Here is a 27,892-nt window from a genome sequence, read left to right on the forward strand (position 1 = left end):
GGTGGCGACGACGGTAATTACAAAACGCAGTCAGAAGCACTGTAGTCGAGCACGATACCAATCAATTACAGAGTTTATCTGTCCAATATTCGTAACTTGTAGAAGGAGAGTGGTCCGGGTGGATTCCCTTGCACCGCAGTACATCTCCGTAGCCAGTAACATAAATTAGAAGGCACATCCAGTTCAGAACCAAAATCGGGAATGTCATTCACTGGCGAGTTTCCCCACTCGTTAACTGCAGTAGGCCGGAATTGGCCAATAGAATTATCTTTATGATGCACATTCCGTAGATCACAATACATTAATTTGTATGACAATACACAGTGTATTGTTCTAACGTTACTTGCAAACGCGTGATTAGTAGACACGTAAAAAATGGTATACTGCCAGCAACGGCGAACCGACGTCCTCCAGAATAGATCACAAACTCCCATGATGCAATATTATTCAATGGCTTACTGTGGTACCTACAAGATCGGACATCCACATTTGATCACATGAACGTTCAGATCGGGTGCTATCAAAGTCCGCTTCCCTAGTGCTGACTAAAAGAAACATCTTGCCACTCTATATTTAACAATTATCTATCGCCAAAAACAACATTGCCTATCTATCGCCGTAAGACAAACACAAAACGCCACCATCACGACATACAACATAAACATGATTTAATGTTTGACATTCGTGACACTATGCACTATTCAAAAATCAGTATTAAAAGATTTGCATATCAATTAATTTTTTAATGAGACAGAATTGGTTCGGACCCACAGCAAAATGTATTGATTGCTATGAGGCTGCGAACCACATTGATTTTTTAGGTGCCAACTAGAGTCCTGGTTAATTTGATTACCAAGTTGCTTTAGTGGTCCATTATCAAGAATAACATCTTATACATTCAGGTCTATATACACCAGGGTTTGGTATCACTTTGGATATATACGGTCACAGCTTTTTGTCTCGCAGAACAGTTTTATACTCAGGGGTTTCACAAATAAAATAAAATATAAAATAGCAGGCCATCATTCTGTAACAACAGGCCAAAAAAAAAAAAGAAGGCTCTGGACAGTGCGAAGTGCTGCAGCAAGGCGGACATATGTGGTTCGAAAGTAGACAAAGTAGCCAAATTGAGTTTGTAGCCGGCTGGCTCTTAACAAAATCCCTGATGCTCAATCAAACGTGGGAAAACAAAACAACAGCGCGTATTATACTCTGATTGGAATGCAAGTTTTACACATGGTTGAGTTTTATGATGACGAAAAAAAGGCCCATAGCAGAGCACATTTTTCTGAAGAAAAACAACATTATTTTCTAAAAATAAACTTACTGTTTTCTAAAAATAAACCATACCGGGGGTAATGCACAGTGTACAGAATAAAATCTGACCCAAGCATTTTGTCATATCTTAATTAGTAAAGTGATCAAAGTCTACACTAAAACAGATCTGTCAGTGTTGTATCGTTGTTTCTATTTCCAGGGTCTGTCGCTACGGTGATATCTGTTCACATAGGATAACTGACAGCTATTGATGAATTTATGTGATATCTTTGGCAATTACAGTGCGATAACTGAGAGGAATGATCACCTCGATACAATACATTAAACAAATTAATAATGACAAGTAAAACCATAAAATTAGTCATAAATGAACAAAAAAACAGTAAATAAAATATGAAAAAAAAATAGGAGCCTAACTATTGAATTATCAGAATGTAGTTTACTCAAATAGACACTTGGCACATGTTTGCTGTTTGGGTGGGCGAATATAAAAAAAGTTGACACATATCAAATAATTGTGTGTATATTAGTTAACTTAAGGTTGGAAGAGAGATTAATAAAAATGAAAAAATCTCTATTTAATTTATATTTATCAAAAGGTATATTGTCAAATTACTAAACTGTTGATGATGATTTATGGGTTGAACAGGGAATATCTAAAAATGTAAACCATAATTTTAGAAATGTACGTACATCGGACAGAATTGTATATATTATCCACCGAATAGTGAAATTTGCACTGGAGCACAGAATGTTAGAAAATGTTCTTGCGCGAAGACACAAATGCCCTTGTTCGGCCAGTAACATTATTAGTCCCCGTTCGGACGCAGTCCGAAAACGGGGACTTATGTTTTGCCCTGTGTGCGTCCGTGCGTCCGTGCGTCCGTGCGTCCGTGCGTCCGTGATCACCTGTATCTCGAACATGCATGGACCGATTAAGTTCAAACTTCACTCATACATCACACATTATATGGGACATATGCACATGCATTTTTTTCATGATCCGATTAACGATAGCCGAATAGCGGCCATTTTAAGGCCGAAAATGCATCAAAATCGCACATTTTCACCATTCCGGACCCGGATCTCAGTTATGCATGGACGGATTTTGTTCAAATTTGGTACATACATTAAACATAATAGGACCTTGATGCACGTCATTTTTTTTTTTGGATCGGGTTCGAAATGGCCGACTGGCGGCCATTTTGTTTTAAAGAATTCAGTTCTGGATCTGTATCTGAGACATGCTTGGATTGATCGAGTTCAAACTTCACACACACAAGGTACATCATGTCACAAATATGTATGTGCATTTGTTTCATGATCTCATTAACGATAGCCAAATGGCGGCCACTTTAAGGCCGAAAATGCATTGAAATCGCACATTTTCACCATTCCGGACCCGGATCTCAGTTATGCATGGACGGATTTCATTCAAATTTGGTACATACATTAAACATAATAGGACCTTGATGCACGTCATTTTTTTTTCGGATCAAGTTCGAAATAGCCGACTAGCGGCCATTTTGTTTTAAAGAATTCAGTTCTGGATCCGTATCTGAGACATGTCTGGATTGATCAAGTTCAAACTTCACACACACAAGGTACATCATGTCACAAATATGTATGTGCATTTGTTTCATGATCTCATTAACGATAGCCAAATGGGGGCCGCTTTAAGGCCGAAAATGCATTGAAATCGCACATTTTCACCATTCCGGACCCAGATCTCAGTTATGCATGGACGGATTTCATTCAAATTTGGTACATACATTAAACATAATAGGACCTTGATGCACGTCATTTTTTTTTCCGGATCAAGTTCGAAATAGCCGACTGGCGGCCATTTTGTTTTAAAGAATTCAGTTCTGGATCCGTATCCGAGACATGTCTGGATTGATCAAGTTCAAACTTCACACACACAAGGTACATCATGTCACAAATATGTATGTGCATTTGTTTCATGATCTCATTAACGATAGCCAAATGGGGGCCGCTTTAAGGCCGAAAATGCATTGAAATCACACATTTTCACCATTCCGGACCCGTATCTCAGTTATGCATGGATGGATTTTGTTCAAATTTGGTACATACATTAAATATAATAGGACCTTGATGCACGTCTTTTTTTTTCGGATCAAGTTCGAAATGGCCGACTGGCGGCCATTTTGTTAAAGAATTCAGTTCTGGATCCGTATCCAAGACATGTCTGGATTGATCAAGTTCAAACTTCACACACACATGGTACATCATGTCACAAATAGATATGTGCATTTGTTTCATGATCTGCTTAACAATAGCGGAATGATGGCCATTTTAAGGCCGAAAATGCATCAAAATCACGTATTTTCACAATTCCAGAACCGGATCTCAGTCATGCATGGATGGATTTTGTTCAAATTTGGTACATACATTAAACATAATAGGACCTTGATGCACGTCTTTTTTTTCCGGATCAAGTTCGAAATGGCAGACTGGCGGCCATTTTGTTAAAGAATTCAGTTCTGGATCCGTATCCAAGACATGTCTGGATTGATCAAGTTCAAACTTCACACACACATGGTACATCATGTCACAAATAGATATGTGCATTTGTTTCATGATCTGCTTAACAATAGCGGAATGATGGCCATTTTAAGGCCGAAAATGCATCAAAATCACGTATTCTCACAATTCCAGAACCGGATCTCAGTCATGCATGGATGGATTTTGTTCAGATTTAGCACAATGTGTTGTACATATGCAGGTGCATTTCGGTCATGATCTGCTTTGAATGTATATGTCACTCAAATATGAACGGAACGGGGACGTGTCATTGACAATGACTTGTTATTATATGTCTCTTGTAGAGTATACATAAATTTTACTTACCAACCCAATATATCACACATACCATCGATTAACAAAGTACAGCAAAACTTTTGTTTTCTGCATAGCACTGATCCTTACAATGGTCAATATGAACTTCACTGGAACACAAAATACCCCAGATGTTTCTATTCAAAATCACGTATCTAATTTGTGTGAAAGTGAAGGAATGTATTAATGATTACAGATTACATCAGTCAAAAATATTTGTTTACATCTTTAAAGCATACATACTTTGTGACACTGAAATTCGATGTAATGTTACTTGTGACGTTTACTAATAAGTAATCAGCTTTGAAATATTTTTGCTCCAAGTCACTGCATTTGTCATGTAAAGATCATAGATAAAAAAAAAATGTCACTTCATTCAACAAAAATTTTGAAAATAAATTGAAATATAATTTTGTTGTTTGCGTGGTGTGCTAATTGTATTTATTCTCCTCTCACAGGCGAGGGCGCTGTCTGCACATGCAGCTGAGACTGATTTCATCAGATTCTTCGTAGGAACTCAGTCATTGAAATTTGACAATCAGGTTAGTACCGGTAGTAGTAATATAAAACAGATGAAAAGTATAGTACGTCACAGTGCATAGTAGGTCACAGTACAAAGTAGGTCACAGGGAATAGTAGGTCACAGGGCATAATAGGTCACAGTGCAATGTAGGTCACAGTGCATAATAGGTCACAGGGCAAAGTAGGTCACGGGGAATAGTAGGTCACAGGGCATAATAGGTCACAGGGCATAGTAGATCACAGGGCAAAGTAGGTCACAGTGCATATTAGGTCATAGGGTGTAGTAGGTCACAGTGCATAGTAAGTCACAGGGCATAGTAGGTCACAGGGCATTGTAGGTCATGGTGCATAGTAGGTCACAGTGCAATGTAGCTAGGTCACAGTGCATAGTAGATCATAGGGCATAGTAGGTCACAGGGCATAGTAGGTCACAGTGCATAGTAGATCACAGGGCATAGTAGGTCACGTAGGTCACAGTGCATAGTAGGTCATGGCATAGTAGATCACAGGGCATAGTAGGTCACAGGGCATAGTAGATCACTGGGCATAGTAGGTCACAGGGCATAGTAGGTCACAGGGCATAGTAGGTCACAGTGCATAGTAGATCACAGGGCATAGTAGGTCATAGTGCATAGTAGATCACAGGGCATAGTAGGTCACAGTGCATAGTAGGTCATGGCATAGTAGATCACAGGGTATAGTAGGCCAAAGTGCATAGTAGGTCACAGGGCATAGTAGATCACAGGGCATAGTAGGTCACAGTGCGTTGTAGATCACAGGGCATAGTAGGTCACAGTTCATAGTAGGTCACAGGGCACTGTAGATCACAGGGCATAGTAGGTCGCAGTGCATAGTAGGTCATGGCATAGTAGATCACAGGGTATAGTAGGTCACAGGGCATAGTAGATCACAGGGCATAGTAGGTCACAGTGCATTGTAGATCACAGGGCATAGTAGGTCACAGGGCATAGTAGGTCACAGTGCATTGTAGATCACAGGGCATAGTAGGTCACAGTGCATAGTAGGTCACAGTGCACAGTAGGTCACAGTGCGGCATAGTAGGTCATGGTCACAGGGCATAGTAGGTCACAGTCCATAGTAGGTCACAGTGTATAGTAGGTCACAGTGCAAAGCAGGTCATAGTGCAAAACTTGAAAACATGACATCACTTTAAAACATGTTAATAGCATTTTGAAACATGTTTTTAATACTTTGTTATGACATGTCCATACAACTCTGAACTTGAACATTTTAATATCACTTTAAACATGACAACAGTACTTTAACATGATGATAACATTTTGAAACAATACATGTATAATAATATTTGTTACTAATGCTTTAATCAGGCAATATTTAAATATTGTCAATTTCTATTTCAGATTCATCAGATAGATTATGATGATGAAAGCAATGTGATAAATAAAAATGTTTACTCCCACAAAGACGGTGAAATATGGCATATGAGTTGCAGTCCCGCTGATAAAAATGTTTTAGCAACATGTTATAATAAAAGTAAGTATATTCACACTGTATATGTTTTGTATTTACTCATCTCAGAGTACCGTAATAGACTCTCACTCCTCCTCCTGAATCCACCTGATCTCAAAGTCACACATTCTGGTATTTATGCACGACCCCTAACGGTCACACATCCTGGTATTTATCCATGACCTTCTAAAAAAGTCGCACATCCTGGTACATAATGTATTATGCATGACTCCTAAACGTCACACATTCTGGCATTATGCATGACCTCCTAAAAGTCGCACATCCTGGTATTTATGCATGACCTCCTAAGTCACACATCCTGGTATTTATGCATGACCCTTAAAGGTCGCACATCCTGGTATTTATACATGACCCCTAAAGGCTGCACATCCTGGTATTTATGCATGACCCCTAAAGGTCGCACATCCTGGTATTTATGCATGACCCCTAAAGGCTGCACATCCTGGTATTTATGCATGACCCCTAAAGGTCGCACATCCTGGTATTTATGCATGACCCCCAAAAGGTCACACATCCTGGTAGTTATGCATGACCTCCAAAAGGTCACACATCCTGGTATTTATGCATGACCCCTAAAGGTCGCACATCCTGGTATTTATGCATGACCCCTAAAAAGGTCACGCATCCTGGCAATATGCCTGACCCCCAAAAGGTCACACATCCTGGCATTATGCCTTGCCCCACATTGTCACATTTTATATACCAGATTATGTGAAAGTAATTTTTTCGAGTCCATTATTAATTTTATGCAAGTACACTTAAGAATTTCATTCATGTAAACCTAACATAGATTAAAAAGTGTTTTAAAATTCACTTAAGTGACTTAAAAGCAACCATGTCTGCAATTCATTGCTCTTTATAAGGGTCATTGTGTAATGGATGGTTAGTTTATTTTTTACATTCCACTTCCTTATTAGGGGTCAACCATTTGAAATTATGTTGGGGTCCCTGGAATATTTTTTTCCAAAAAAATTTACATGCTGGGCACCAAATGTAAAACAGTGCATGCAAGGGTGTTGCAGTAAAAAATCGTGGCATATTCAAGAAAAATAAAAATGTGTACAAATAAGGCACTGTGAAAAAAAATTGAACCCCAATTCATTTTAAATGGTTGACCCCTTAAATTGTAACAATGTATTATAACCAGGTATTAATGTCAAGTGTCAGACTTTGTATCTCATTAAATTGAGTCACATTATTTTTGTTTTTTTTGAAGAATAATCTAAAAGTTGGTCTCAATGTTTTGATCATATACCCTGTAAGGTCTGTGTTTTGATGGAGTTAAAACAAAATGCTGTGACAGTTTTGTAATGTATCACCTCAAAAGTTAATTATATGTTTCAATTTCAGGGCAATTTTTTCTATAAATTATATACCAGTAATAAAAATGAATTTATGACACAATTCAGGAGTAGTATAAAATTAATTATTATATTATATTATAAAATTATTATTATTTGAGTTTCAGAATATCATTATTTCCAGTATCAGTAATCGGTAACTGTGCAAATTAAGACTCTATGTCTAATAATGTGTTTGCCCTCTGACCAGCTGATCAAAATAAAAAACATAAATAATTCAAACTACTGAATAAGATTTTATGACTCAAACATTAAAGTGAAGATAAAAAACGTAGTAAAAAATTGTCTGTCACTGACTGCAGAAATTTGCTGTATGAATGTAGTGCTAAAACTCACAAAGTTGCGTGGGAATCATAAACACTGTTAAATGTAAATATGTAAACCATGCATTGCTGACTGTAACTCTGTTACATATTCTTGTAAGAACAAGGAAGTCACTACAGTCAGTCAGTATGATATGAAATAATACTTTTTGAAGGTATATGTTAAAGAAGACATGTACCAGGCAGTGTTTATGAAATAAAAACAAGTGTTCATTTTTTCTAAGGTTGATCAAGTATAAAACAAATGCCCCAAATCAGTATCAGTCTAGTGTGTGCATGTGGCATGTTCAATTATGCAAATTGTCTATTGGCAAACTAAGCGTTAGTTTTATATACCTGAATTTCTGTTAAAAAAGATGTATAAAAATTTGGTTATTAACAATATATCGGAATTCATCTCCTGTTTGTTGTACATGAATACTCGTATTTTATTTAATAACATTATATCATCATTATATCATGTTCTATTTTTTGTTGTTGCAACTTTGTTGATCTTTAAAATTTGCGGCTAGAAGAACAATTTACAGTGTTCTTATCATTACGCAACCAGTTCAATTTTTTTTTTTCATTTTCGACTTTACAATAACTATTTTTTTTTTAATATTTTTGTGTGAGACAACTGTCTTGTAAACTGACTGTCATTGTTGTCTTTTTTGATTTTCTTCTTTATTAGGAATGCATACAATACCATACTTGTTCTATTAGTACATGTAGATTATGATACGCTTACATAAATGATATCGATGTGTCATATTTTTATCATTCAGTATACACAATAAATGTAATTTTTTACTTTAAATTTCTGCTTTTCTATTGACATTGCACTTTTAATAGAGCTATAATGCATTTTGCCACAGAGACAATATTTAAGTTAGGGTCAACCATACACAACAGGGTGTGTTGCCATCTCTCTATCAGGTGACAATTCAATGCAATATCCTGACCTTGTCTAACACAAGTGCCTGCAGATCTTGAGCAACATTCCTTCAAAATTAGTGAATGAACTGCAGCCAGTGACTTTGACCATTGAATCCCTTATTTTGAGTTCTGCCCAAGGTTGGATTCAAACATAATATCTTCATTCGCTGATAGCTGATATTTCAGAGAAAATATTTGAGATAGTAAGCATTTTGTATTATTATTGAAAAAACACCTTAACCGTTTCTCCACCAGTCTTTCTCGCCCAAATTTGTCTGCAGTTCTTTCTCATTCTTCAATATTTCTGGAAATGAACCCTAATTTTGGAGCCAACAGACGAAATTTGAGACAATTTCCATTTTTCCCAATCTTCTGAAAGAAAATGCAGACTATAAATGGGACTATTTTGTAATAAAACATTGGTAATGAAAAGTTTAAGTTGACATTCAAATATTTTTCTTTCAGCATCAGACTCAAAAACAGAGATGCATGCCTCGCTCTGGAAAATACCAACAGACTTTGAAAATGTTGAACACATCGACGAGCAGAGCACAGCGCAGTCTTTAGAATTATTATGTCATCTTGACAACAGTAACTATGGCAACATGGTCAGGTATAGTTTTGTTGCACTTATATTTTAATATGAAGGATAATTTTTTTAATAGTTTATAACCACTCGTCAGAGAGGTAATTTTTTCATTTGGAGCTAAAAAAACATACCGATACATATTCTCTGTTCTTTGCAGTCAGCAATTACAACTGAAGTGAAAATAATAATCTATTTAAGAAATAAGTATGTGGGTGTGATGAACACCTGCTATTCTATCTTAGTTTAAAAAAAATGCCAACAGACATAATATATCTTGTTATAGGTTGCTATGGGAACCACAAGGTGATGGGCGAAAACTGATTTCATTAACAGATAACCATGTAGTATTATGGGATGTCAATGAGAATTGTAAAGAAGCTAAGGTAGGGAAGAGTCATGAGAAGAGGGGGGGGTGTATTTGATTCACAATTTGGGGAAATTTCTATAATGAAATAGAACAAATTATTTTTTCGTATTGTATTTGTAAGGTCATTAAAGTAAAAAATCCATATTCTGACCAGTCATATTTTGTAGTGTTTTTGAAAAACTATTCTTAGATCTGCAACTCTCTCTTCATTAAAAACAAATCATGTGTACTCATTTCAGCGGTTTTTAAATTGGGTGTCTGCAATTTAACAGTAATTTTGAACTATTAATTATAAAAGTCTGATTGAAAAAACATAGTTTTACGGTGCTCAAAATTTACTCATTCTCAAATAATACTGAAAAGAAAAATGCTGCTCCAAATGTAGTTGAGAAAATAGTGTTAAAGGACTCCTACTGTTACAATATTGTTCTAAACACAGAACAGCCCTATTACCAGCTTCTGCACAACATGTCTTTATTAGCATGTTATTTTAGCTAATTTAGCTAATTCAAAAGGTAGCTAATTAAAGTATATTCTCATAATGACATTTTAGCTAAATTAAGATACTGTTTCTAAATTAAGATTCTGATTCTATTTTTGTGTTGAGCCAAATTTGCTAAAATGGCAGGTAGATATTTCAAAGTATTTTACAGTTACTGTATTAAAATTGCTGACTATCGGTAATTTTTTCTGCACATTTGGAGATCTTTACTCGATTGGAACAAGTTGGGTCAAACCATCATAAAAAGTCTGTCTAATTAATAGCAAGGCACTTTGATACAATGCATTAATTTATTTCGTCCAGTCATATTAAATTCTGTACGACAGTGAAAAATTATCCAAGCAGATTACCGGTAAACAAAATGTATGTAAAATTTTGCAAAAGTCACTGATATAATTTTACGTTGTGCGACTCAGGGAAATTGTTACTGCTATCAAATTTCTTAAATTTGTTCGAAATTTACAGTATATTCCAGTCTTCAGATCCTGACATCTCGTATACCGGTATGTTGTTTATTTCTCTCTACAGGCTAGCAGCTCCTCAGTGATAGAGGGCAAAGGTCAACCTAAGATCACATCGGGTACATGGAATCCACACCACAATTGTACACAAATAGCCACAGCCAATGATACCATAGTACGGGGATGGGACCTCAGGTCTATGAAGTAAGTCACGTGACTGTCTCCTAGCAACCAGTGTTTTTCTTTTGTCACCTTATATCTACATTATGTTTTCCATATTTTTGTGTTTTTTGTTGCTTGGAACCGTGAGCTTCACCGGCAAAGAGTATGTATCTCTCCGGAAATTTGAAATTTACTAGAAACTGTAACCTTTGTACTACATGTACAGAGCATATCAACAGCTGAGGACCCTAAAACTGTCTTGAGTTCATTCTATAATCTTTGAACTAAAACATTCAGAAAATGTTATATTATAATGTCATCAAAACAAACTTTTTTCAATCTTTTAAAATTAGGTCAAACTTTACTAAAAATACTCATACTCATAGGTATATCAGATCAGTAACACAATGCATCCAAGCCTTTAAAAATCACAAATCAGTTTAATTATTTTTCTGCACATTGTTTACCATGAATGAAATGGTTTATGTTTTTAATAATTGAACGTTTATGTAATAAATGGTTGATATTTTGTCATATTTTAAAACCACATCAAAAGTTAAAATTGATTACAATTGAATGAAGTGCACATCTCTCAATTTAGTTCTATATGATTTAAATTTATAGACATTTTTGTCTCCCATGTGCGAACTTCATGCGTAGATGCTTTGGGCTAATGCACAGATTTTATTAGGTTTTGGTTTAAATCCATGCATATTAATTACCTAGTTTGCATGATAATTAGCTAATTCTTAGCTGTTCTATGATTATTCCACTGATATCTGAAAAAAAACCAAAAATTGGATTTTGATGAAACTTGATACATAGATGCTGTAGGGCAATGCGCAGACCTGATTAGTTTGGGGTAAAAATCTTTGCATACTAATTATTTAATTTGCATAATGATTAGTCAATTTACGGCTTTTCCACTGATAACTTAAAAAATACTAGCCATCACATTACAACAAATTTTGGTACATAGATGTCATAGGACAATGCATAGACCTGGTAAGTTTGGGGTTAATACCCTTGCATAATACAAAATGTAATTACCTGATTTTGCATAATTGGTAAATAGCTTTTCCGCTGATCATTACGATTCAATGAAAATTGGTTCATAGATGCTCTAGGGAAAAATGGTCACACTTCTCTTGTCATGCTCAGGCCAAAAACAAAGATAAAAATTGTAATTGAGTTCTCTATAAAACATTTTTTGGAAAGACAATCCAAGATTCATTCGTACATTTCATACACAATATAGTTTATTGGATACTTTTTACTTGGTCCTTGTTAATAACTTCTCTGTTATCATTATCTTATTATCAGGCAAGTATACTGTATAGAGAACGCACACGGTCAGCTCGTCAGGGACCTGGAGTTCAACCCCAATAAACAGTATTATCTTGTCACGTGTGGGGATGATTGTAAAGTCAAATTCTGGGATATCAGAAACCCTAGTGAAAGCTTAAAAGTTTTGGCCCACCATTCTCACTGGTAAGTCAAAACCTTTATGCTCACCATAAGTTATATTTTAATGATTCAGTACTGTAAAATGACTAATTTTCACTGGGTTTAAATTTCGCTGATTTACCATTTCAGGCATATTCAGTGGGTTTTAAATTCACGGTTTTATCATTTAGATAATGTGTTCTATGTTAAATGTTACATATTCACTGGGTTTTAATTTAGCGCAGTCAGCGAAATAAGCAAAATTAAAACCCAGTGAATAATTAACCCCTTTACAGTATACAATACATGTATATGTTGGTTTATATGCACTACTAATAGAGAAAATATGGTGCATAAACTATTTGTGTTCATAATGTGTCTAACTCACAGGATCTATAAAACGTATTGGCGATCCGCTCCGCTAGGATTGCCCTTATAATCACTTTTGTCGTTTTGTGTGTGTGTCTGTGTGTGTACATTTCCAGTGTTTTCACGTATGATTTCTTCTGTGATTTTTTTGGCTTGGCCGATTTCATTCAAACTTGGCAGGTAGGTCACACCTTCACCCTAGTTATTAGGAAAAATCTGAAAAAAATTGTTTGGCCCACTGTTGCCATAGCAACAGCCAAAAAACTGATTTTTGGATAGCTTCGCGCCAAATGTATCTCCTCCTACAAATTTGGAATAAAACACTTCAGACGTAGCTCATTCTACTCAGCTTGAGTGTGGGCACAAAGTTACTATTTGAATTTTTGATATCTGTTTTCATTACCGAGAAATTTGACCCCAAAGTTGGGGTAACTTTTCACCAGCAACGGCTTTTAACTCCTCTGTGATTTTTTCGACTCAACTGGTTTTGTTCGTGCCGTCACTAATTGGAAAAAAATCCTGGCCCACCACTGCCATTGCAACATCCAAAAACTGATTTTTGAATACTTTCGCCCCAAATGTATTACCTCCTCCCAGTTTTGTACACAGTCAGCTGGCATCGGTGTCGCTGGGTGTATATGATAAAGGGAAGTTGTGCAACCAAATTTGCTGAGTTCGCAGTTTTTCGCCAATAAAAAAATAACTAAGGCAACAACTCACGGTTTTTCAGCATTTTTGTAATAAAGACATTATTCTATATCAATAATCCGCCCAAAACAGGAACATTTCTACAAATTCTTGTGTTTTTTCGACATTTTTCGAAAAACCTGCGATTAGGCTGCGAAAATAGAACATTCCGGAGGGGGTGAAACGGAAGAGCCAAATTTAACGCGTAAAAATAAAACGCGTATTTTGACCTCTATGCGGTCGTTGCCAAAGAGCCTTGCCTCCGAGCCTGGCGATGCTCTTCCGTTTCACCAGTTGCGTTTTTTTGACCAAAAATTTTGCAGTACTGTCAGTCACGACAATTGATGAATAAATTAATACACATAAAATATGAATCACGGGCTAATTCAATGGTCCCCGAACACTCCACTACTAATAAACAATCTGTGGCAAGATAGTAGCGTACTGTATATTTGACCCAGATTTGACAAGCGTGGTACAGTTTTTTGCGCGAGTCCGTAATAACGCGCACAAAGGATTGTGAGTCCTCTTGGGTTGCTTAATATCCGTCTGAAATTCTGGACTGTGGTCATATTTTTCGAGGAGTCGTATATTTAAATAACTCACCGTGACTAGTGTTTTGCATTATGAAGTATATTATTATGAAGGTTAACACATGGTACTTTAGGTAAATATTTACCATTTCGTTATTTCATTATTTCGCTTTCCAGCATTTACAGGAAACGCTTCATTCTAGAAAATCCTATCGCAAAACGGTTGGAAATAATAAATGTAACAGCAGAATACGTCCTAGCACAGTCATTCTACTAGTAGAGTGACTGTGGTCCCAGTAATAAACTAAGTGACTTCTAAAGACTGAATGGTGTTTGCGAACTTCGTATTAGTTATAAACTGACGTTAGCTTCACGTTTATGTCACCATGGAAACAGTCAAAAACATATTGCTTGTTTTTGAGCGGAGCGGATCGCCAACTAGCCTACCGGCTTGTTTAAAATATTTGTTCATATACTTGTGATTCTAGCATGTGTTATGAAATGAATGCCAGGTTTCCCTCAAAGCTTATCGACATTATCATTATTATCAAGGATTTATAATGTAAGGGTATGCAACATCTGATTTTTATATAGATATTGTTGCCTACCCATATTTTATTAGTCCTTCATGTCACACATTGTTGTGTTTTTTTTAAATCCTCTTCAACCTTTTCATCTCCAGTTCCCTCTTTTCATCACAAATCTGCAAAATATTCCCATTTATAGTTTGCACTTCCCTTCAGAAGATTGGGACAAAAGTAGCCAAATTTTTTTCAGTAAAAACTTAAAATTGACTAAAATTTTGTTTGTCGGCTCCAAAATTAGGGTTCATTGTCAGTAAGATTGAAGAATATTCCCATTTATAGTTTGCACTTTTCTTCAGAAGATTCGGACAAAAATAGCCAAATTTTGTCAGTAAAAAATGAAAATTTACTAAACTTTTGTTTGTCGTCTTCAAAATTAGGGTTCATTTCCTGTAAGATTGAAGAATTTAAGAAAAAAGTGCAGAAAAATTTGGGTGAGAATGACGTCTGGTGATAAAATTAATCCTACTGCCCCATGGGCTGAATATGATATTTGAACATTCGATTTGCTAATAATTTTCTGCCATTCCACTGTAGCTGGATTTTTTTTCCTGCAAAAGTGTACTCAATTTTGACCCCTACAGAAATTTTAATTTTTCCCTGACTATAATTTAATTTCTGGGCATCCTCTCTTTCTTGCATTATCAAAGTATCGTGTTCCAGTCTACTGTCTCCACGTATTACCTTGAAGTGTCTTATTAGATTAGTATCTTATGTTACGCCACTACAGTTGAAATTGAGAAATGTTCATCCAATTAATCTATTATAATAGCAAATATATAAATTATATTTTGATTTTTGTGTATGTGCAGGAAAGGGTCTCAGAAGTAACACTGTGAATAGATTATTATTTGAAAGTTTTCTGTTTTTTTTCAGTTTGTTAATAGATAAAAATAAAATATATCAATAAAATTGTGAATAAATTATGAAGGTTCACAACAGACATCATCTTTACATTGAAACTTTCTGCAACTACAAAGATAATAAAAGTATAGACTGGAAAAACTTCAAAATAAAAGAAAATGTGATTGTTTATCATCACAAACTTCTCATAAGATCCTTAGCATGTTTAAAAGTATAATACTTGTAACAACGAATCTGATTGGTCAATATATTTGTTATTATGTCCAAGAATTATTATGTTTAAGAATAGACTTACCAGACAGCTTCACAGATATATATATATATATATCATGTTTCTCATATCAGTAAAAATAGATAAATTGATGATTATTCAATCATTAAACCCCTGGGTAGGAAGAACCTTTACTTTGACATACTCACCGTATTTTTATTACTTTCTGATTTTTTTTGTAGTTATTAGACCTTTTAAATTTGCAGTTATTTTTAGTTGCATTATTTAGATTTTATTTTACACTATTTTTACCTTAGCAGATTACAGTTGCTTAATAAACTATTATTATTATTATTAATATGTTTACCGGTTCATTGTTTTATTTTAGGGTATGGAGTGTACGCTACAATCATTTCCATGACCAGCTAGTCTTGACTTCAAGTAGTGACAGTAGAGTAATATTATCCAATATTATCTCGTTATCATCAGAACCTTTCAATTATCAAGATAATATGAGTGATAATGAAGATAACGAACAAGACAGGTGAGAGCTGAATTATTGCATTCTTGTAAATTGGTTCATCTAACATCTGTTCATCAATGTTTATAAATGTGATTAAATTTGCTTACAAACTGATCATAATAAATATTTAATTGATGACAGGCTTGTCATTTTTTTGGCAGGCATTCCAAATTTTAGACAGATACAAAATTCTCACAAACCTGTCAAAATAAAATCACAAAATTACCATAAATAATTTTTCTGGCTATAACCTTGATTGACGCTGTCCTTTCCCAAGAGGCAACAATCCCTGTTTAATCTTTGAGTGTCATTGGTAAGTTTTGGCACCAAATACAATATGACTTTGTACAGAATGCTCCTCCCTTTGGTAAAAATGTTGATAAAAATTGACAAAACTTTTGATCAAAAACTAAAAACAATATCTGAAACTGTCTGTATGGTTCAAAATGGTGATGGAATTTACTGAAAATTTTACAAAATGTGTTTGCACTGAATTTCAGACAAGAAAAATATCTGGCTCTCAAAAGGTTAATTATGCCTTGGTAAAACTTTTCACAGTAAACTATTTGTAAAGAATACCATGAAATGTACTTGTACCTGGTTATGGTGATAGAGTGACTTGTCTTATGCTAAGATGACTGTTGACTTAATAGTACATTCCAGAGTACAACTGGAGTACATTCTGCCTCCGTCACCAACCACATGGTACATTGTGTATGTGATATAGTACCATGGTGTCCAATCAGATGGGAGCAATATGAAATGAATTGTCCTAAGTGCATTTTCTGTAGTAGATTGTACACAGGAGGCTGTATTGTCTCTTTCTTTCATGTCTTAATTTACCTGATCTGTGTTTGCATGGTTACCTTGGTTACTGTTGGTGAGTGGAGATGAAATATAAATATATATGTTGCAGTGTAATATTTGTTCTACTTCAACAAAATGAACTTTGTGAATATCACAGAATAAAGAAGAAGAAATATAGCTAGTTTTTATGAAAATTCCCTATATAGTATAGAAAAGTTGACATTTCTAGTTTGGCATACAAAGGTAATTTTGTATGATTCTAAAATAAAAACATACTTTGTTACATCGTTTGATCCTGAATGATAATAGACTTGTGGAAAATATTGAATGTTTAATTTCTAGGTGATAAATAAGGTTCTGGTCAAATTAAAGATTATAAGTTTCTACTTGGTACATTTTGGATTAATGTCATTACGATACTGAAAATGACAATCAAAATTTGCATTTTTACACTGGCTTCTATGGTGAAGTAATTTTGTCATGTCTCAAAAAGTTGATGAAAAAGCAAATATTGTAAAATTGATATTTTATTCAGTGAGTTTCTAGTGTAATTATAGTTTTTAATTACAAACGATGTTAATTCCCATAATGCATTGCGTTTATAGTAACATGATGAATAATGAGTAACAAGTTCTTTGCATGGCTCTATATTAGCTCTCACTCATTGCTCACCAAAACTTTGAAATAAAAGTTAAAATTGCTTTAAAGCGGGGGAGTCGTCACCTGTGCATGCGTCAGATGGCCATAGCGTGTCATTGTTTACAAACAAGCGTCTACCCATTAGCCTTTGCATTTTAGTGTGTGTTATTGTCGCTTGGGACTCAATTCCTGCGTATACACAGGTGACAACAATCCTGCTTTAATTTTACTATACAGGAAAATTCTGTAAACATCTTCCTTCAAAGAGAGGAGAAATGTGTTTTTTAAATTTATCAGCAAATTTTCCCTCACCAGGTCATGCATGCATCGTACTCTTATTGACTCAATTCTTTCATTTCTTTATTTCACTATTGTCCATTCTTCTGTCCAACTTGCCAAGTCTTTTCGTCCCTTTTGTTTCTACTTATGATAACTGGAATGCCAGGAGAAGGTAAGAAGTGATGATGTCACCAGTTGTGTTGGTGATTTTTATGCATCAATTGATGATGTCACTGATTAGTGTGCAAAAGATGACCAAGGCTTGTGTAAGATGTCTATTTTTAGCAATGTACCATTAATAAGTGTTTGCCATTTGTTTATCTGTTTGTACTTTCTTTCTGCTATTATGTGTATATTTTTTATTTTTTTTGCAAGGATGTTTCTGACAAACCTCTCCCTAAAAACAACATTCTTTTGAAATGCATGTAATACTATAAATTCTTAACATTTTATTTTGAGAGATTGAAGAAACCAAGGATTCAGCACCTCTGTTCTGTAAAATTGACAGCATAGACATTGTGATTATTGATCAAAAACAAATTTAAAAGAACACAGAACTGAGTGTTGGTATAGTAGTTAGCACATTCACCTCGCATCAGGGAGGTTCTGGCTTCAATTTCAGAACCAACTGTTTTCTCATCAGTATAAATCTTAGCACAGTCTACCAAACACGCAGTATTAGGTTTGAGAGTCTGGTTCACTTGTACATGCAATTAGCACAAAACTTTAAAGAGGGAAAGCAGTGACTCTAATATCAGTGCAACATATACTAGTTTTTATGGACTGGATATGGCTTTTGCGGCCCAAGGTCATGTGATGAGAGCACCTGAGCTTGCGAGGGTGTGTAAGCGGTACCACAGAAGGCAACAAAAGCTATATCCAGTCCATAAAGGGGTTATCATATACTATATTAGTGTATTTACAAGTTTACCACAGCGTCGTCTCTAACACATAACATAATTTAGAACGATGCGTTTTGTTTTGAATAGTAAAAGCTGGGCATGGTGGGCCAGGTATGACACCTAAAATTTGTTCCCTGATGTGAGGGCGCACTTCTAATAGCGTTACAAGGCCAGGCAATACAAGGTATATGATAAATGCGTAAAATACATTGTTTGTTTTACACATGTGTATGTGCTGCGACTTGACCTCTCACTTGTATGTTTTCCTGTAGATCATTAGAACCGAAAGAAGACGGTGTTATAGCCACGTATGAGGAGCACGAAGACAGTGTGTATGCGGCAGAATGGTCGACAGCTGATCCATGGTTATTTGCGTCATTAAGCTATGACGGTAGATTAGTCATCAACCATGTTCCAAGAACTGAAAAATATAAAATATTGCTGTGAGTGCTCGGAAGGTAGATGATGGGAAAAGGTGAGTATTTGACCCATGAACTTCAGGACACTGTGCAGAGGATGACCACAGGTCACTGTGGACAACACAACCCCAGGTCACTGTGGACTACACAATCCCAGGTCACTGTGGACAACACAACCCTAGGTCACTGTGGACAACACAACCCCAGGTCACTGTGGACAACACAACCCCAGGTCACTGTGGACAACACAACCCCAGGTCACTGTGGACAACATAACCCCAGGTCACTGTAGAGAACACAACCCCAGGTCACTGTGAACAACACAACCCCAGGTCACTGTGGAGAACACAACCCCTGGTCACTGTGGACAACACAACCCCAGGTCACTGTGGACAACACAACCCCAGGTCACTGTGGACAACACAACCCCAGGTCACTGTGGACAGCACAACCCCAGGTCACTGTAGACAACACAACCCCAGGTCACTGTGGACAATACAACCCCAGGTCACTGTAGAGAACACAACCCCAGGTCACTGTGAACAACACAACCCCAGGTCACTGTGGAGAACACAACCCCAGGTCACTGTGAACAACACAACCCCAGGTCACTGTGGAGAACACAACCCCAGGTCACTGTGGACAACACAACCCCAGGTCACTGTGGACAACACAACCCCAGGTCACTGTGAACAACACAACCCCAGGTCACTGTGGACTAAACAACCCCAGGTCACTGTAGACAACACAACCCCAGGTCACTGTGGAGAACACAACCCCAGGTCACTGTGGACAACACAACCCCAGGTCACTGTAGACAACACAACCCCAGGTCACTGTGGACAACACAACCCCAGGTCACTGTGGACAACACAACCCCAGGTCACTGTAGACAACACAACCCCAGGTCACTGTGGAGAACACAACCCCAGGTCACTGTGGACAACACAACCCTAGGTCACTGTGGACAACACAACCCCAGGTCACTGTGGAGAACACAACCCCAGGTCACTGTGGACAACACAACCCCAGGTCACTGTGAACAACACAACCCCAAGTCACTGTGGACAGAACAACTGCAGGTCACTGTGGACAACACAACCGCAGGTCACTGTGGACAACACAACCCCAGGTCACTGTAGAGAACACAACCCCAGGTCACTGTGAACAACACAACCCCAGGTCACTGTGGACAACACAACCCCAGGTCACTGTAGACAACACAACCCCAGGTCACTGTGGACAACACAACCCCAGGTCACTGTGGACAACACAACCCCAGGTCACTGTGGACAACACAACCCCAGGTTACTGTGGACAACACAACCCCAGGTCACTGTGGACAACACAACCCCAGGTCACTGTGGACAACACAACCCCAGGTCACTGTGGACAACACAACCCCAGGTCACTGTGGACAACACTACCCCAGGTCACTGTGGACAACACAACCCCAGGTCACTGTGGACAACACAACCCCAGGTCACTGTGGACAACACAACCCCAGGTCACTGTGGACAACACAACCCCAGGTCACTGTGGACAACACAACCCCAGGTCACTGTAGACAACACAACCCCAGGTCACTGTGGACTAAACAACCCCAGGTCACTGTGAACAACACAACCCCAGGTCACTGTGAACAACACAACCCCAGGTCACTGTGGACTAAACAACCCCTGGTCACTGTGGACAACACAACCCCAGGTCACTGTAGAGAACACAACCCCAGGTCACTGTGGACAACACACCCCTAGGTCACTGTGGACTACACAATCCCAGGTTACTGTGGACAGAATAACTGCAGCTCACTGTGGACAGAATAACTGCAGGTCACTGTGGACAGAACAACTGCAGGTCACTGTGGACAACACAACCCTAGGTCACTGTGGACAACACAACCCCAGGTCACTGTGGACAACACAACCCCAGGTCACTGTGGAGAACACAACCCCAGGTCACTGTGGACAACACAACCCCAGGTCACTGTGGACAACACAACCCCAGGTCACTGTGGACAACACAACCCCAGGTCACTGTGGACAACATAACCCCAGGTCACTGTAGAGAACACAACCCCAGGTCACTGTGAACAACACAACCCCAGGTCACTGTGGAGAACACAACCCCTGGTCACTGTGGACAACACAACCCCAGGTCACTGTGGACAACACAACCCCAGGTCACTGTGGACAGCACAACCCCAGGTCACTGTAGACAACACAACCCCAGGTCACTGTGGACAACACAACCCCAGGTCACTGTAGAGAACACAACCCCAGGTCACTGTGAACAATACAACCCCAGGTCACTGTGGAGAACACAACCCCAGGTCACTGTGAACAACACAACCCCAGGTCACTGTGGAGAACACAACCCCAGGTCACTGTGGACAACACAACCCCAGGTCACTGTGGACAACACAACCCCAGGTCACTGTGAACAACACAACCCCAGGTCACTGTGAACAACACAACCCCAGGTCACTGTGGACTAAACAACCCCAGGTCACTGTAGACAACACAACCCCAGGTCACTGTGGAGAACACAACCCCAGGTCACTGTGGACAACACAACCCCAGGTCACTGTAGACAACACAACCCCAGGTCACTGTAGACAACACAACCCCAGGTCACTGTGGACAACACAACCCCAGGTCACTGTGGACAACACAACCCCAGGTCACTGTAGACAACACAACCCCAGGTCACTGTGGAGAACACAACCCCAGGTCACTGTGGACAACACAACCCTAGGTCACTGTGGACAACACAACCCCAGGTCACTGTGGAGAACACAACTCCAGGTCACTGTGGACAACACAACCCCAGGTCACTGTGAACAACACAACCCCAAGTCACTGTGGACAGAACAACTGCAGGTCACTGTGGACAACACAACCGCAGGTCACTGTGGACAACACAACCCCAGGTCACTGTAGAGAACACAACCCCAGGTCACTGTGAACAACACAACCCCAGGTCACTGTGGACAACACAACCCCAGGTCACTGTAGACAACACAACCCCAGGTCACTGTGGACAACACAACCCCAGGTCACTGTGGACAACACAACCCCAGGTCACTGTGGACAACACAACCCCAGGTCACTGTGGACAACACAACCCCAGGTCACTGTGGACAACACAACCCCAGGTCACTGTGGACAACACAACCCCAGGTCACTGTGGACAACACAACCCCAGGTCACTGTGGACAACACAACCCCAGGTCACTGTGGACAATACAACCCCAGGTCACTGTGGACAACACAACCCCAGGTCACTGTGGACAACACAACCCCAGGTCACTGTGGACAACACAACCCCAGGTCACTGTGGACAACACAACCCCAGGTCACTGTAGACAACACAACCCCAGGTCACTGTGGACTAAACAACCCCAGGTCACTGTGAACAACACAACCCCAGGTCACTGTGGACTAAACAACCCCTGGTCACTGTGGACAACACAACCCCAGGTCACTGTAGAGAACACAACCCCAGGTCACTGTGGACAACACACCCCTAGGTCACTGTGGACTACACAATCCCAGGTTACTGTGAACAGAATAACTGCAGCTCACTGTTAACAGAATAACTGCAGGTCACTGTGGACAGAACAACTGCAGGTCACTGTGGACAACACAACCCCAGGTCACTGAACAACACAACCCCAGGTCACTGTGGACAGAACAACTGCAGGTCACTGTGGACAACACAACCCCAGGTCACTGTGAACAACACAACCCCAGGTCACTGTGGACTAAACAACCCCAGGTCACTGTGGACAACATGACCCCAGGTCACTGTGGACAACACAACCACAGGTCACTGTGGACTAAACAACCCCAGGTCACTGTGGACAACACAACCCCAGGTCACTGTGAACAACACAACCACAGGTCACTGTGGACTAAACAACCCCAGGTCACTGTGGACAACACAACCCCAGGTCACTGTGAACAACACAACCACAGGTCACTGTGGACTAAACAACCTCAGGTCACTGTGGACAACACAACCCCAGGTCACTGTGAACAACACAACCCCAGGTCACTGTGGAAAACACAACCCCAGATCACTGTAGAGAACACAACCCCAGGTCACTGTGGACAACACAACCCCGGGTCACTGTGGACTACACAACCCCAGGTCACTGTGGACAACACAACCCCAGGTCACTGTAGAGAACACAACCCCAGGTCAGTGTGGACAACACAACCCCAGGTCACTGTAGACAACACAACCCCCAGGTCACTGTGGACAACACAACCCCAGGTCACTGTAGACAACACAACCCCAGGTCACTGTAGAGAACACAACCCCAGGTCACTGTGAACAACACAACCCCAGGTCACTGTGGACAACACAACCCCAGGTCACTGTAGACAACACAACCCCAGGTCACTGTGAACAACACAACCCCAGGTCACTGTGGACAACACAACCCCAGGTCACTGTAGACAACACAACCCCAGGTCACTGTGGACTACACAACCCCAGATCACTGTGGACAACACAACCCCAGGTCACTGTGGACAACACAACCCCAGGTCACTGTGGAAAACACAACCCCAGATCACTGTAGAGAACACAACCCCAGGTCACTGTGGACAACATAACCCCAGGTCACTGTGGACAACACAACCCCAGGTCACTGTGGACAACACAACCCCAGGTCACTGTGGAGAACACAACCCCAGGTCACTGTGGACAACACAACCCCAGGTCACTGTGGACAACACAACCCCAGGTCACTGTGGACACCGCAACCCCAGGTCACTGTGGAAAACACAACCCCAGATCACTGTAGAGAACACAACCCCAGGTCACTGTGGACAACACAACCCCAGGTCACTGTGGACAACATAACCCCAGGTCACTGTGGAGAACACAACCCCAGGTCACTGTGGACAACACAACCCCAGGTCACTGTGGAGAACACAACCCCAGGTCACTGTGGACAACACAACCCCAGGTCACTGTGGACAACACAACCCCAGGTCACTGTGAACTATGCAACCCCAGGTCACTGTGGACAACACAACCCCAGGTCACTGTGGAGAACACAACCCCAGGTCACTGTGGACAACACAACCCCAGGTCACTGTGGACTACACAACCCCAGGTCACTGTGGACAACACAACCCCAGGTCACTGTGGAGAACACAACCCCAGGTCACTGTGGACAACACAACCCCAGGTCACTGTGGACAACACAACCCCAGGTCACTGTGGACTACACAACCCCAGGTCACTGTGGACTACACAACCCCAGGTCACTGTGGACAACACAACCCCAGGTCACTGTGGACAACACAACCCCAGGTCACTGTGGACTACACAACCCCAGGTCACTGTGGACTACACAATCCCAGGTCACTGTAGACAACACAACCCCAGGTCACTGTGGACAACACAACCCCAGGTCACTGTGGACTACACAACCCCAGGTCACTGTGGACAACACAACCCCAGGTCACTGTGAACAACACAACCCCAGGTCACTGTGGACTACACAACCCCAGGTCACTGTGGACTACACAACCCCAGGTCACTGTGGACAACACAACCCCAGGTCACTGTGGACAACACAACCCCAGGTCACTGTGGACTACACAACCCCAGGTCACTGTGGACTACACAATCCCAGGTCACTGTGGACAACACAACCCCAGGTCACTGTGGACAACACAACTCCAGGTCACTGTGAACTACGCAACCCCAGGTCACTGTGGACAACACAACCCCAGATCACTGTAGAGAACACAACCCCAGGTCACTGTGGACAACACAACCCCAGGTCACTGTGGAGAACACAACCCCAGGTCACTGGACAACACAACCCCAGGTCACTGTGAACAACACAACCCCAGGTCACTGTGAACAACACAACCCCAGGTCACTGTGGACTAAACAACCCCTGGTCACTGTGGACAACACAACCCCAGGTCACTGTGGACAACACAACCCCAGGTCACTGTGGACTACACAACCCCAGGTCACTGTGGACAACACAACCCCAGGTCACTGTGGACTACACAACCCCAGGTCACTGTGGACAACACAACCCCAGGTCACTGTGAACTACGCAACCCCAGGTCACTGTGGACAACACAACCCCAGATCACTGTAGAGAACACAACCCCAGGTCACTGTGGACAACACAACCCCAGGTCACTGTGGACTACACAACCCCAGGTCACTGTGGACTACACAACCCCAGGTCACTGTGGAGAACACAACTCCAGGTCACTGTGGACTACACAACCCCAGGTCACTGTGGACAACACAACCCCAGGTCACTGTGAACTACGCAACCCCAGGTCACTGTGGACAACACAACCCCAGATCACTGTGGAGAACACAACTCCAGGTCACTGTGGACTACACAACCCCAGGTCACTGTGGACAACACAACCCCAGGTCACTGTGAACTACGCAACCCCAGGTCACTGTGGACAACACAACCCCAGATCACTGTAGAGAACACAACCCCAGGTCACTGTGGACAACACAACCCCAGGTCACTGTGGACAACACAACCCCAGGTCACTGTGAACTTACGCAACCCCAGGTCACTGTGGACAACACAACCCCAGGTCACTGTGGACAACACAACCCCAGGTCACTGTGAACTACGCAACCCCAGGTCACTGTGAACTACGCAACCCCAGGTCACTGTGGACAACACAACCCCAGATCACTGTGGAGAACACAACTCCAGGTCACTGTGGACTACACAACCCCAGGTCACTGTGGACAACACAACCCCAGGTCACTGTGAACTACGCAACCCCAGGTCACTGTGGACAACACAACCCCAGATCACTGTAGAGAACACAACCCCAGGTCACTGTGGACAACACAACCCCAGGTCACTGTGGACTACACAACCCCAGGTCACTGTGGACAACACAACCCCAGGTCACTGTGGACAACACAACCCCAGGTCACTGTGGACAACACAACCCCAGGTCACTGTGGACTACACAACCCCAGGTCACTGTGGACAACACAACCCCAGGTCACCGTGGACAACACAACCCCAGGTCACTGTGGACACCGCAACCCCAGGTCACTGTGGACAACACAACCCCAGGTCACTGTGGAGAACACAACCCCAGGTCACTGTGGACAACACAACCCCAGGTCACTGTGAACTACGCAACCCCGGGTCACTGTGGACGTCACAACTCCAGGTCACTGTGGACAACATCATATCTTATCCCTATGTATTTATGGTGACAGTATTACAGACAAAAATATAAAATGAAAAGAAAGAGAGAAACATCTCATCCAGTGAAAAAAAACTATTTTTATTAGGTCCACAGAAACAAATATTAACACCAAAATGTCAAAGACATGTCTTAATGTTAAAAGTTTGTAAAAAAAAAAAAACTCATATATTGAGAGGGGACCTATTTCATTGACAATGACTTGTTTCACTTTTTATTCTGCTCCAGGTGCAATGAGCCATGCCTTGATATCCTTCAAAAACCATTTAAGGCACTGTTTTTAGCCACTTGGATGAACTGTAATATAGAAGATATGCTGGGAAACCATTCAACGAACTGTTTCCAGCCATTCAGGGAAGCTGTTATATACCGGTAGAAGATATAGTAACACAGCTTCAGAGACAATACTGACATTTAATCTGGAACACACTGGTTCAGATCAGTTTAAACCAGTTTGAGTCTTCTAGCACTTGATGTCCTGATATTTCCATACTTTTATGTGAATAGTCTTCATGAACATCACTGTCATAAGACAGATTTTCCCACGTTGTGTTGTAATGTCAGATCACAGCTCATAAATTGGTGAAACTGTTACACAATATTTTCTTTTGCTCTGTATAATGCAAATATAACCAAGACTAAATATATTAGGTATTTAAATTTTATTGGAATAAATATTGAAAATCTCTAAAACTCAAGTTCATTTCTTAGTTTGTGTGTTCATTTCTTAGTTTGTGTGTTCATTTCGTAGTTTGTGTGTTCATTTCTTAGTTTGTGTGTTCATTTCTTAGTTTGTGTGTTCATTTCTTAGTTTGTGTGTTCATTTCTTAGTTTGTGTGTTCATTTCTTAGTTTGTGTGTTCATTTCTTAGTTTGTGTGTTCATTTCTTAGTTTGTGTGTTCATTTCTTAGTTTGTGTGTTCATTTCTTAGTTTGTGTGTTCATTTCTTAGTTTGTGTGTTCATTTCTTAGTTTGTGTGTTCATTTTTCAGTTTGTGTGTTTATTTCTTAGTTTGTGTGTTCATTTCTTAGTTTGTGTGTTCATTTCTTAGTTTGTGTGTTCATTTCTTAGTTTGTGTGTTCATTTTTCAGTTTGTGTGTTTATTTCTTAGTTTGTGTGTTCATTTCTTAGTTTGTGTGTTCATTTCTTAGTTTGTGTGTTCATTTCTTAGTTTGTGTGTTCATTTCTTAGTTTGTGTGTTCATTTCTTAGTGTGTGTGTTCATTTCTTAGTTTGTGTGTTCATTCCATAACTTCATGATTTTGGGGTTTATATTAGGCCATGAGCTTTAAGGTATATGAAGATTTATCTCCCCAATGTGTCAATTATTCACCAAGGTTTTGATTTTAATCCCTGTGGTCTCAGTAGCAAGCTGATTGTTATAGTAATCGAATTTACTGATTTACTGACTCAATGATTTGCATTTTGATATCCATATTCACAACAAATTCGGCCTACAGCTTGATGTGTTTGCCTGGTTTGTCTTAAGTGCAGATGTCATAAGAACGGATTGTCAGCGTGATTCGCATAAACTG

At 40.0% G+C, this 27,892-nt stretch overlaps 1 protein-coding gene across 1 annotated transcript in view; it reads left to right on the forward strand.

Moving 5' to 3' along the window:
- Positions 1-27,056, forward strand: part of LOC100367247 (EARP-interacting protein homolog) — a 30,548-nt gene extending 3,492 nt beyond the window's left edge. Inside the window, exons 2-10 of the mRNA XM_006811045.3 lie at positions 4,596-4,679; positions 6,042-6,174; positions 9,239-9,386; positions 9,646-9,745; positions 10,760-10,896; positions 12,178-12,345; positions 15,937-16,092; positions 18,971-19,173; positions 26,587-27,056. Coding sequence (XP_006811108.3) covers positions 4,596-4,679; positions 6,042-6,174; positions 9,239-9,386; positions 9,646-9,745; positions 10,760-10,896; positions 12,178-12,345; positions 15,937-16,092; positions 18,971-19,145 — 1,101 coding nt within the window. The 3' untranslated portion in view covers positions 19,146-19,173; positions 26,587-27,056. The remainder of the gene's footprint in view (positions 1-4,595; positions 4,680-6,041; positions 6,175-9,238; positions 9,387-9,645; positions 9,746-10,759; positions 10,897-12,177; positions 12,346-15,936; positions 16,093-18,970; positions 19,174-26,586) is intronic.
- The last annotated feature ends 836 nt before the right edge of the window (positions 27,057-27,892 follow it).

This window comes from Saccoglossus kowalevskii, chromosome 18, assembly GCF_978046115.1.
Source record: "Saccoglossus kowalevskii chromosome 18, keSacKowa6.1, whole genome shotgun sequence".
Classification (NCBI taxonomy): Eukaryota; Metazoa; Hemichordata; class Enteropneusta; family Harrimaniidae; genus Saccoglossus; species Saccoglossus kowalevskii.